At 34.6% G+C, this 13,783-nt stretch overlaps 1 protein-coding gene across 2 annotated transcripts in view; it reads right to left on the bottom strand.

Moving 5' to 3' along the window:
• The window catches only part of VPS13A (vacuolar protein sorting 13 homolog A), a 118,719-nt gene that overhangs the window by 2,863 nt on the left and 102,073 nt on the right, over positions 1 to 13,783 (bottom strand). For both annotated transcript variants that reach the window (XM_062599239.1, XM_062599240.1), the window contains 3 exons: positions 4,949 to 5,034; positions 4,156 to 4,279; positions 2,585 to 2,659 (listed from right to left, as the gene is read on the bottom strand). In XM_062599239.1, the coding sequence (XP_062455223.1) occupies positions 2,585 to 2,659; positions 4,156 to 4,279; positions 4,949 to 5,034 (285 nt within the window). The remainder of the gene's footprint in view (positions 1 to 2,584; positions 2,660 to 4,155; positions 4,280 to 4,948; positions 5,035 to 13,783) is intronic.

Here is a 13,783-nt window from a genome sequence, read left to right as displayed (position 1 = left end):
AGACAATGGACAAGAATACGCTGTGGCAACATGATAATACAGTTATTCAGTCAATACTATTCAGTTTCTTTTCATATATTTCAAATTTATGTGTGTATAGAACATACTGAAAGGGGAATTAAGTTTCTGAGAGAATAGGAAAAAAGGGGGGACAGTGACATTGCGATACATATATATATATTATGCGTTCAAGAAAGATGAGTGGATTATTACAAATTAGATCCTGTTTTAAAGCAAAAGTAGGGTCCTAGATCTGTAGGATCCCCTCCTCCCATCACAAGTAGACTCCCCAAAAATGACAGCCTCCTTAGCAAGATGCTGAATGCCTGAAAGAAGACATAGCTCTTGAATAAATCACTACATTCAGCCTAGAATAGAGCACTGCTCATAGATGCAGAAACACGTTGTAGTGTCCACTACACGAGTAAGGGGAAAAGTGCTCACAAAGTGAAGAGGAGCGTTCACAGGAGTCTCCCTGAAGTGCCTTTGTTCTCTTAACAAAGAATGCAAGTTTTGTCTTCACTGCTCCTACAACACTTTGCTTCAGTGTCCCTCTCTGTGCATAAACACAGGTGTATCATTTGCAGGTATGAGCCACCAGTTAAAGGCCCAGAAGCAACTCTCAAAAAACCCAAAACTGCCTATTAACTTTATCTTTGAAGATGCCTTGCTACCTGCACTTTGGAAAGACTAGCTGGATGTGCTTCACTGGGACAGCACTTTGCATAAAAAAAGAAACAAGCATACATCCCAAATTCATCATACAGATGCAGCAAGATGTATAGCAGATTCCACCCAGTGAAAACCCCACTGTAAACTGCAGCTTACTTGCATTCAGTAGGACAGCCCCTGCACACCACGACAGCCATTTTGAACAAATCTGCAAAGCATTCCTTCACTAAGATAAAGCCACCATCCACAGCAAGTCTCACAGTGAACTTTCCTCCTCATATTCTTACTCCTGCTACACTTGGTTTTCTGAAGTCCACAGGCTTCTCCAGGAAAATAAGCACAACAAACATTTTTGTGAAAGGTATGTACAACCTTTCCAATTCTCTTTTCCTTGCATCTCTCTTGGAGATGTTCCCATCTTTACCAGCCCATTAAAAAAACAACAAAAAAAATCATTGCAAAAGAGATAAAATCACACTATGACACAAGAGTATCAGAATCAGTGGTACAGAAGGCAGACTATTTTCCACCTTGCCCTTAAAAGCAGGTGTTCATTAGATGATGTACTAATTTGTGTTTTGCTCTTCCTTTTCATGTAGCTGCAAGTGAATATGGGATTCAGTTTCCACACAGTATCTTGAATCTCAGGAGAGGAAAAAAACACCAAGAGTTCTGTACCTCCAAAGAGCACAGAGAAATAAAATTCAGCATAGAGCCTGAAATACCTTGACACTACGCACTGCTTTTTACAGTACGAAGCAAAGGGTACCACTCAGCTCTAGTTAGAAACTATCCTCAAGACGACAAAAGCAACTTAAACTTCTGAGCAAGTGCAGCTTTTGTAGACTGACTCAAAGCTTGATCCTAGGGTACCATATCCCACTAGTGTGAATATAATAAAAATCTGATAGATTGATTTCATTTTCTATTTGTGAAAATAAGAGACAAAAAGAAAAAAAAAAAGACTGAGCTTGAATACTCTGCTCTATCACAGTTCTGGTATCATACCTAAACTATCTCCGCTCTCTGCTCTAGCAAGAACTACAGCAATGTAATGACATCAAAATGGGAAGATGTTGATTTTGTACCACACATCAAAATGTGTGATGTAATTCTTCAATCAAAACTGTAGTTGGAAGAACAAAAGAATGAATCCTAGTTACGGAGGTAATTTATAAATATCATTCCATTAAAATGTACTATTTATTTTACATTCCTGATTGACTAGTTTATTCTTAGCAATACTGTTAAATCAGCTGTGACAGACATTACCATTCCATCGATTTAAGTATGGAAAAGTTTGATGTTGGGACTGGCTCTTTCTGAAACTGAGCAGTGAACAGATCATTGGCATTTCTATCTGTATAATGGCTATATAGCAATACAGAATATCAATATATATAGCACTTTCATAAAAATCATGTTCTAACTGAATTAACTACAGAATACTCTCTATACAGGGGAGCACTCTGGCTTGTACTGAAGCATTGCAAAAATAAAATCCACTGCATAAATAAAAACAATTATATATTTTTTACCTCCACTCACAAAAACTTCATATGCGTATCTACTAAATCAGCAGCCATTATGGCTGGCAGAAATAGACACGTTTATTAACATTTTTGACAGCAACTGAGTGATAATGTGTATTACATGAATAAAAATTCTGACAGGCATCTACTTGAAAGTGGGAAAACAGCTTGTTTTTTACACTGTAAATACCAGCTAGCTGGTCTGAAAAATTGCAGTTCTAAAACCCATGATCATATTGTTTCCCATTGGAGGTGAACTGTCTTAATAACCTACAAAATATTTTTTATTGTCAACAGTCATGAGGCTAAGAACATTTCTATTCCACTTACCACTAAAGCAAATTTAACATAGTGTAATTTCAATAATATTTTGAGTTTACCTTAGCATCCTCCGGAGTTTTAAAATTAATAATTTTTCCAAATTCTTTGGCGTGGAACACAGATTTAACTCGTTCCTAAAAAATAAAAAACAAATCAGAAGTGAATTTAGTTTCTTCAAACTTGATGAGTAAGAATTTATTTACTATTAATGCAGCTATGGTTCAGAGAGCAACATATACCCATTACACTAATCTACCTACATTCACATGGCATGCATGCACCCCGAGAAACTTCGCTCCTTGCCTGAAGGAACAGTGGAGTGGAACATTTCCACTTCATCTTTTGCCATGGAGTTCCTGAAGACTGAATTATAAAAATAGGCAGGAATGGAAAGCAGATAATGAAATACATGGGCTCCTAAATCCAGTACCCTCTAAATCAGTAGTTTTTCATTCCCTGTCAAGTCACTGCCTGTATGGACATTCCACTAACACTGACTTGCAAGCAGTGCCTTAGATAGCGAAAACAGCAGGAACATAGGCATTACTTTGTTAAATACAGTTTTCAGCCTCAGATTTTACTCAATAAAGAGCACATTGCAGACACAAGAACTCTCAAATGACTGCTCTATAAAAGTTAAAAGAAAAATGTTATTCAGTATTGCCTGAAATGGCAGAAACTAAGAATTATGGTAGGATTTCCTCCTACAAAAGTTCATATGCAGTTAGATAACCAGCTTGGGGGATTCCAAGCCAATATTGCTCTGTCTTTCATGCTCTCTGCAACAGAAATAAAAAGAAATGAGTGAAAAACTGAACGACCTTGTTCTTTGCAGATAAAATGTCGAGACTGCCCTGACATCCAAGATGTGTAATTACAGTGAGGTTTATAGAAACAAACAAACAAACAAACAAACAAATTGCAGGTAAATTGATTCGAAGGCAATTCAGTCACCATCTTGACAGAAATCCAGGATTAGCTCTTTAGGGACCTTGCCTCTATAAGCAGGCTCTGTCATCAACATCTGGCTCAATCCTTTCTTCTTTGTAAAAATACCAGGGAAGAAAAGATTTTTGGTTTTGTTTTTTAATGAAAAATTACAGCTGAAAGCAACATTCCTCTGCTTGAGCTGAGAAGGGTAAGTTTTTATAATGGTATCAATACCCTACTATAATTCTGAAGAACTTGATCAATAGCAGATAGAAAAGAAATTCTTTGAAGCACAGTGTATGCAAAAGGATTGGTCTAATATATTTGAATCTTCAGGACAACAATAATTTTACATATTTTTACATGCTGCCTTTCAATTTCAGGCAGAGTGCATAATAGATATTCTGTGAGCTTCTGAGGAAAAAAAAAAAGATTTTTGCTGCATCACTATTTTCCAGATTATTAATACACCATAAAGCGACGCATCCAGAAGACAGACATTGGCTGGAAAAAAAACCAAGTTACCTTTCTGCTCAAAATGATCAGAGGTATGTAATCTCAGTAGTTTTCTAATGCCAAATTTCAGTTCTCTTTCCCAATTGCATCTCAGCTAGAAGAGGTGTCAGGAATTCAAAACTCAAGATAATAAACAACAACACAAAAAGGAAATAAAACACTAGATTAGATTAGGTTAACATACCTTGGCTTCAATGCGTAATCTTCTGCCATCAACAATGAATGGCTCTTTGGTAAATTCATCATAAGTGTATTGCCATTCACATGTCAGCTGTCCAAATGTGCCTTTTGTCACAAATAACACACCACTGGACAGAACAGAATAAAATTAACAATTTAAGAATTAATGTTAAAATAAAACACTTAAAGGTTATCAAGTTGTGTTAAACACTAGATCTAGTGATGCTATTCACTGTTTCAAAATAGTTCTGATCTAACTATATGTAACAACCATACAGCTTACATTTTAAAAGACTTAATTCTGAAGGTTCACTTATTTAAATTATTGTATTTTACAGTAGAACAGTAGTACTACCTCTAGCTTTATTTCTAGGAAAAGTTTTATGGACTTTTCATCTAAGAAGGATGCCTGATATTCCACTGCTAGATGTTACTGACTTTCCATTCCTATATTATCTTTCTTTTCCTTCAGGATGCTAATTTATAGATGAATCCCACAGTTCCACTGGCTTCAGCCTGACTAGATTTATAACAGATCTGTCTTGGTTACATAAATCACAAAACTCACATCCTTTTCTACCCTTAAGTAGAAGAACTACTATGATACCTCAAATAACATACTGCTCAGCAGTGTTGCTCCAAACAAGACAGTCAATACACTAAGCATGCTTTCCCCATTTTTCTATCTACATACGTAATGCCAGGCATGTAAAAGCAGTTACCGATCAAGAATTAAGACATGTATATTTTGATGATACAGTTTCAACTACTTAATATTCAGAGACAAAACTGTTTACCTTTTTGTTACCATTAACAAATCAGTACTGTTGACCATGGCATGTGCAATGTATCTGAATTTTGCAAATCTTCCATTTTCAATTTTCTAAAAGAGAAAAAAATTTTATATCTTTGAATGTGCTAAAGTAATTTTTTCATTTTGCACTCAAAGTATATTTATCACGGTAAGTATAAATTATTACTACATGCTTTTAAATAAAATGTTACTTTCAAAAACTCAGAATGTGACTGATCTGTGACATCTCACGTTCTTGATTATGTACAATCACTTGGTCTCTGTTAAGGAACAATATAATTGCCAAAAAGATTTCAGAACTCAGTTTTCTATGTATTTTTAGTGCTTTCCAAACTTGTGTGGATTCATGCAGTTTAAGAGTCAGCATGAGAAATAAGTGCTTTCAATAGAGATCTAGGGAGCACTCACTTCCTAATCTTTATGCAGAGTCGCCTCCAAAACATTAGTTATTAACCCAGGGAATAGATCTGTACTTAATTCCATACAAAACACAACATTTTGCATACAGCGAGACTGAAGAAATGCATTGAAGACAATGCTTAGCTTGTTTCTGTTTTTGTTTCTCCTCAGCTTGCTTAATTTATTCCTACATTTTCTGTGAATACTGTAGTAGGATTTTCTTTATTAGGAAGCTGAACTTAAAATGTGGAGGACAGCAGATTACTCCATTTTAAATACTGAGTGCCTGCAACTTGACTTGACAACATGACTTAGCAATATTAGAATTTCCATCTTCCACACAGTGAGTGACCAAATTAAGATTACTGTATCCCCGTTGAGGATAGCAACATGACTCTTGCATGTACCTGATCTGTTGCAAATTAGAAATAAAAATAGATTAGTATGAACTAGTATGATTCAATGGAGTTACCTATAACCATATTGTTACAGATACCATATCCCAATATTTTGTAAAAATATGTAGGTAAATTCCCACTGAAGTTAACATAATAAAACTATTTAATGAGTATTCACCACCACTGTAATGATTTCAATTTTCTAAACAAGATAAAAAGACTAACAGTAAGGACATTTAATTAGGTGTACATTAAAACTGGAAAATCTGAAAGCAAACCAATAGAGAACTCCACGTGACCTAACAGATTTTTAGGAAAGATGCATTCCTTCAAAGATGCTGTTCAGTGATGAAAATACATAAGCATTTCAGTAACAGGTTTCCAACAGAGAACTTTCCAGAAAAAAATCATAAACAGCATGTCAGAAAGTTTAGACTATTTCTCTCTCTCTAACCCAGCTAGGTTGCAAAATCACAACTACTGATCACATGTCTACCTATATAAGTCACTACTTGAATTTAGCCCTGCTAGAGCTTTGGTAAAGGGGAGGAAGAATTCAGCAAGAAAAATGGTGTAAGAAATAAGTAAGAAAGTAAGGGCTTGACAAACTGGATTTTTTCTCTCTCTCTTCTAAAGACATTTTTGGAAACTCCTTATTCAGGTTCTGTCTAGTAGTCACCATGCTTCTGATTTGAATCTCTCTCCGCCTCGTGCACAAAGTAGGAGCTTAGACCTCTGCAAATAACTGAAAAAAAAACCTCCCTCTCAAACCAGCATCTCCAATGATGCAAAAGATGACATATTTGTGTGTCAGAGAAGAGGGCCTGCTGCACAGACAACCAGCACCGACGGGACCCCTCAGCAAAGGTAACAGGCTCGTGGTCTGGTTCAGTGTACAAACTGAACCATTATCATTCATGGCATGAGTGGTTTAACGAGACATAAAGAGAAAAGGTGAAGGAGAAAACTGGCATAACTTGCACATTTGGAAAATTTTATGTGTGAAAGATGAAGGACCGGTGAGTAGAGGTAACAAATCCATAGTTGAATTTAATGTGCAGACCACCACCAACCTTTTTGTTGTTGTTGTTGTTCTCTTATAGACTAAACCTATTCCAAACTCTTCAAAGCACGATAATTATCTTTCTTCTATTAAAAGAAATTGCCGGGGAGATTTATTTAGCAACAACTCCCACCACAGCCTCATTAGGATGAAAAACACTTTTAGTCATTCTGCAGCACCAAAGCAAGATGAACTGTTTTGTGCTTTGCGTAATGTAGAGGTAAGGCTGGAGTAGGGCCTGAAAGTAGTTTCATAGACAATAGAGATTAATTGGAAAATAAAAAAAAAAAAAAATTGACAAGTGCTGCACAGGTTTTCTGAAAATTTAACACTTGTACCTACCATGATGCTGTGGTACAACAACTAAATATTCTCCCTAAAGATACTTAATTTTTTTAGATATTCCTATTTTCCAACTTTTTCTTAACATTTGACTTGCACCTATACAATATGAAATACCTCATAGAGGGATATCCAAATTTACTGCTAATTCTCACAGCAAGAGCACTACTGTGCTCCGCTAATGAAGTAGTTTATAAAACTCAGACACAAAAGGACTTATAATTAATCCTTCAATATGGATGTTTATGTATTTTTAATTGTATGTATTATTAATGTTTTGAGCAGGACTGGAGTAACTCAGTTGGAGTAAGTCAGACTACGATTTGACTGATCATGTAAAACTACTAAGCAATGAAAGGTTAAAATCCATCAGTTATTGCTTGTTCAATATTAGTTTCATTACTGTAAGAAAACACAGTTTTTAAAAACACATAATTTCCATATTTTAACATAAAAAGGTACAGCAACCTGGTTATATTAGCAAATGTTTGAGGTTTCATTCAATAAGAAAATTAAATGAATCTCTTGAGAAATGATACTCCAATAGCTCTAAAATGCAGACTGATCCAAGCACACACCTCCTCCTCCTCCTATTTGCAGATTAGTCTTACCTGTAGTACATTTACCTGCCACTGCAATAATCTAGTATCAGATGTGATCATCTATTTAGAGGTAGACATGCAAACATGCCCAGTGACTTAAAAGGTTTAGAGCACTACCTTTGCACTTGGAAAGCATCCCAATCACACAGCACACCTCTAACTCACTGGAGAGCACAGAGGCCTTTGAAAAAGTCAGAAATGGGATGGGACAAAACATAGTGCAAGGAGTGGAGACAAATTTACATGCAACTAGTATGTGCGATACAAAAAGTCAGGATATGTTTTGTACCATTTTTGAACTCATTTTAACTGAATCATTATGTAAAAACTCCTTTGAAGACTGCTACTGCTTAAAAGGTAGTTTAAATGTCTGCCATCCTTTTTCTCTTCATCTTCATATTACCTTTGATTTTTAATTGTATTTTAGACTGTACATCTATTTCCTCATGAAACCAAGATTGTCCGGATGTATGAATTCTGACAGCAATTCACTGCTGTTATATCAGCAATAGTAATCCACTTTCTCAGCTCATGTCATAAAGTGAGTTCTTCAAAAGCTACAGAATTACTTCTATCAGCAGATTAACCTTATATAATATTCATCTTTCCCACAAAGATTTTAGCAATTTCAAACAGTATTCCAATCTTTATTAGGTTAAACACGTGCGAAAAAAAAAGGAGTTGTTAAAGAAAAATTAATATGTACGAAATTCCTTTTCCAGCTGTGCAAAATCCTATAATCCTTTACAAAGGATTAACACTAATTAACACTAATTGTCATCAGTTGTCTACTATATTCTTCCAGTTGTCCCAGCATGTGATGTGGCTGCATGAAGCACAAAGCTACAACTTTTGTCCCTGAGGAAGGAGAGTCTGCATTATAGATTCCCTTCAGCCTTGTGCAACAGCAGCTCTGAAGTTACACTTAAATCAATGTAAATTTGCAGTCAAGTTAGTATTTCAATTTAGGGCTGCAGTATGCAGGACAGCAAAAATGGAAGAATAATAACCTTTGTTTGAGAACTTTGATTTCCTCATGCCAGAAATATAATTTGCACATGCTCATCAGCAGAACAAATTTGGCTGACATTTGGTCTAAATACCAAGAAAATTCACTTGACGAGCTGAGTGGAGAGTGGATTTATACTTTCAAATGATTTCCAGGTCTAGATGTTTTTGTGTTTTCTGCCAAAACAAACAAGGTTCTTTGATTATTTGTGGCATGTAAAGTGTTTACTGGATTAGGGAGAAAGACTAATCTTTCCTCTTTCTGTATTCTCTATGCTGGCCAGCATATAACCCAATATGTACTTTGCCTAGGATATTTCAAGTTATTGCTTGCTTTTCTACAGTATGTAAGCATTCATGCCTCAGCCACAAAAATTAAAATGAGAGTCACACAAACTTCCATTTCTTCTGAAACAACTAGTCTTAGCTGTTGTCTTAGCCAGCTTCCACTAAATACAATTAAGTCTTTTATTCGACATGGTGGGTAATGTATGTTTAGTAATACCCAAATATTGTACATGTTAAGTGGTGCCTGTTCTCTCCCTAGTAACACAACAGATTCCCAGAGGAAAGAGGGAGCAGCAAACTAGATTGCATGCATGAATGGGTATCTGATAAAAGTCAGGACAACACAGAATAAAATGAAGTTATTCTGAACTTCTGAAAGAATTTCTCCTTATAATTGTAGGAAGTGAAACCTCAGTTTTAGACAGTATGTTTTGATACAAACTCAGCCCAAGCGGGGACTGAAGGGGAGAAAAGAGGAGTATGACGCTCAACTCATTCCAACACTCTGCAGCCTGATCTGAAACTGAACTGAACTGAAAGAAAACAGACCCAATTCTTTTTATCTTACAATAATATGAAATACAGAAGCAAAGCCCCTATCACCTTAACAGAGCCCTCAAACTCTCATACTACAAAGGAGAGAAAAAAGAAAAAGGTTATGAATTTAGTTTGATTTCAGCCAGGTACTGAGCTGCAGCATACACAACTCATGGTGATTTATGTTTGTAAACATAATACTCGCCTTTCTTTTAGTCCTGTTTCCTTACAGGGGAAAGATTAGCAATTTCTGAAAGAAGGTCTATAGCTGCTGTCAATAACCAATGACAAGGAAGGTGTAAGCAGTCTTTTAAATTACCTCAAAAAACTGTCTACAGTAACTCTTTGCACTAACTTAAGTCTGCAGAGCCTCTGTTGATAAAACAAATGGAAAAAAGAATCCTGACTAAATAGGACATACTGGACGATGAAGATTAAGAGCACAGCCATTTTTTTACGACAGCAAAGAATAAACATACAAACTGAAGTATGAATACTACTATGCAGGTCAATAATGTAGTAAGATTGAACACTTGAAAGAAGCTGAATTGCCAACTTGTTCTACAGCTGACAGCAGAAAACTTGGCAGCATTAGCTGAAAGGATGGCACTTAGACCTAGAGTCTTCAGCAAGAATGCCAGGCTCCAAATTCAATTAATCAGAGGAGGGGAAAAGGATGCTATGCAGTCAAAAATTAAACTACTAAAAAAATATTAAACTAGAAAAAAATGCATTTCAAAAATTAGTCCCTATTTCTGTATGTCTTCTACTTTAAATACCAAAAAAACCCACCTCAAGATCTTTAAAGTGTTTGTGCATTTTCGGTGTATCAAATGTATGGTTAGTTAGCTGTTACACCTTTCAAAGGTTTTGCCTCCATGATGTATGGAGAAATGAAATTCTAACATCACAGGCAATATAATTATTTGTTATCTTAAAACTACCTTCTTTCTTTTTCAAATGCCTATTCAGAGGAGAGTACTCAAGAGAAAAACAATTAAGTATGATACAATCGTATGAAACGATTGTTTTTTATTGATGTAAAAATACTTCAAAAATGCAACTAGCCTCCATAAAATAGACAAAATAATCAAAGATACATAATTGTATTTGCTGAATTTACTAGGAATCCCCCACACCCCCAGTTAGCATTCTAAAATCTCTTCATCTATTTAGGGAAAGAGAATTATTTTTAGCTATATTACAAGGAGGCATAAAGTAATGATGTCTGATTGAGAAATGTTGCAATTTACACAAACTTTTACTTCCAGATCCTATATGATGTGCAGCGTTGTAAACTCAGAAAATTGCAGAGTTGGGGTAATCTGAGATGTTAATTATAGGATTTCAAAAAACCAAAAAGTCATATTTTTGCAGAGATGCCTCTTCAGTCAAAAAAAAATAATGGCACTTCTTTTTAAAACTGTTGTAAAATGAAGACATACATCTTGTTATAAAACTGAGGTATACTGTTTTGGAAGATAGGTCACTACAGAAAATTTGATGAGATAAAATAAAGAAATTGCACTAAAAAATTGATTATATGGACTGAAATACAATAAAGGAAAAAGAAATGTTAGATAACGGATTCAAAGTTTATTGCTTTCTATCAATATAGCCAATAAAACATAGCAGTAAGCTTTCAAAAAACTGAACCTATCAATTCCCTCAGCTTTTAGGCATAACACGCCTTTTTTATAGAATTAAAGACCCAAATAATTTCCTACACTCTTCAAGCAAATACCTGATATCTATTTGTATCTAAAATGTTCCAAATCTTCTTTGCAGTGTCTCAGGCAATACAGACTGCAATACAGACTTTAAACTACTTCTCCAAGACCTCCTTTACTGATTCTAGCATTACAGAACAAACAGCAGTAAGAGATAGATAGCAATCTTCAATACCAGCAGTCCCAGATAAAACAAGTCAAGTTTGTTCCTCTTTTTATCGAGAGACTAAATGCACATTCTTTGGCTCACTGCCCGAAAGAGTAGACCATAGAGCAGCTTTTAAAGGCATAAAGCCGGAGTAAGCAGATTTACGGTTTTAAGTAATTCTTTAATCAGATTTTTGCAAAGCTAAAAGACAATAGGCTGTGAAGGACATTTCATCACCTTTGGTAAACACCAAATGATTTTAGAAGCACTTTTGCTCAAAAGCTCTCTTAATCCCTGATCACTTTAGAGTGATTCTAATTCTTCAGATACTGGCAAAAGAACTAACTCTAACTTACAGTAATTATTAATACATAAATATTTACTGCAAGACTTCTCTAGAAAATAACACACAATTCTAAAACTACAGCAGTGAACCACAGAAAAAAAGTAAAAAAAAAGGCATTCCAGTAAATACAGGAATATAAATAAATCACACAATTTTAAAACAAGTAACATGTAAAGTTATACAGGAAAATTTACAATACACAGTTATGGTGTTTAGTGGTTTTATTCTGTTTTTTCCCTTATCTTGCTTAGCTAAGAACTAAATACTTTTGCACGTTATACATGTCTTACCATGCAGAGCCTGGTAAAGTACTATCATTTGCTCAAGCTGTCAGTGATTTTACATAGACTTTGATGGTTGTTGTTTTTATGAAGACAATAAAGATCGATTTATGAATCAAGTAATTTATAGTCACAATCAGAAATAATTAAACATTTGTATTTCAGACACTTCAGGAGTCCAAACGATACATATACTGAGCATTTAAAAATTATGTTTAAACAAACAATGAATGAAAAATTCAATATAGTTAAATGATTTTAAAAAAATATATATTATCTTTTAAATACTTTTCTAGAACATTTAGTGTTTTTATATAATCTAGTTCCAGGAAACATGAGGAACAATGTTGGAACAGAACAGATGAATCCATTTTTAGATATACTTTTTACATGTTTATTGTTAAAAAAGAAAAGCAGACAAAGTACTTCTAAAATATGAAATAAATAGAATATAAAACAGTCAAACAGCATTTTAATACCAATAATGATAGTACAACTCATTAAGGTTACACTAAACACATTTAAAGGCATCGCATCTAACAAATTGATAAAAACTGTAAAACACTTTGGTAAATGCAAGAACAGATTAAATACATTTAAGAGAACAGCATCTGGAAATAAACTCTAAGTCATAGCATGACTATTTATTCATACTGATCAATATTTTTTCATCTAATATCCAACTCTATGTAAGGTTATTATATTATATTTTCACCCCTTTGCCTAGCACTTGCCATCATATACTTCATTTGCCCACATTTTTCCTTTGCACAATTTAAAAAATATGAGGTTAACATTGGACAATGCTGATTTCTCAGTGGGAATTATAGCAGCAACATTTAATTCTCAAAGGTCAAAATAATGTGACAAAGGCCATGTATATCTGTAACAGTCCATATTATCCTAACTGTCATCATCATCACTACTATTGTGAGTCTTAGTCCATTCCCTGTAGGCCTGTCTTTTCTGAAAGCATGATAAAGGAAGGAGAAAGCAGAAGTATTAGTTCAGAAGTATTAGTCTGAGCCGGCAAGTTAGTTATTAAAGCAAAATAAAACACCCCAATGAAAGTAATTCTGAAATGGCATGTTAATTTGGGATACAAGTACACAAAATCACCTATATCCTATTTACTTTAGTAAAAGCATATGTAGTCACTAAAAAGTTTTATTTAGACCCTTCTGATTTGCTGCTCAAAATGCTGTAACAGTGCCTACAGGGAGGCCAGTTACCAGACCTGCATGCACAGAAATACTACAAAAGGGGAAATTATTCTTATTTTCCGTTAAAAAAAAAATTACTATGCTAGGAGAGGAAATTAATCTTATTTTTCCATAAGAAAATATCATGCTAGTAATAAACTACTTAACAGTAGGAACATGAAGTACTTCAAGTCCTACAGAAGTGAAAGAAACATCTCTAGAACCAAAAACAATACACCTGAAAAGCAGTAAGATTAAGATGTCAAACATACTATACCAGAAATTAACACCTGTAAAACAAATTACATAATTTGTTGTTTTATGATTTGACTGTCTGCAGTGAGAATTACCACCCTTGTTTGAAGTTTTCTTCAACTCTCCTTCAAGAACAATTTTATTAAGAATTGTCAGCAATGCAAACTCACATGAAATGTATCATTTCTCAACCTTAGCTACTTTCAAATGGTGGCTACT

This window comes from Rhea pennata, chromosome Z, assembly GCF_028389875.1.
Source record: "Rhea pennata isolate bPtePen1 chromosome Z, bPtePen1.pri, whole genome shotgun sequence".
Taxonomy (NCBI): Eukaryota; Metazoa; Chordata; class Aves; order Rheiformes; family Rheidae; genus Rhea; species Rhea pennata.
Note: the sequence above shows the minus strand (reverse complement) of the source record. Positions and strands in the feature narration are given on the sequence as shown.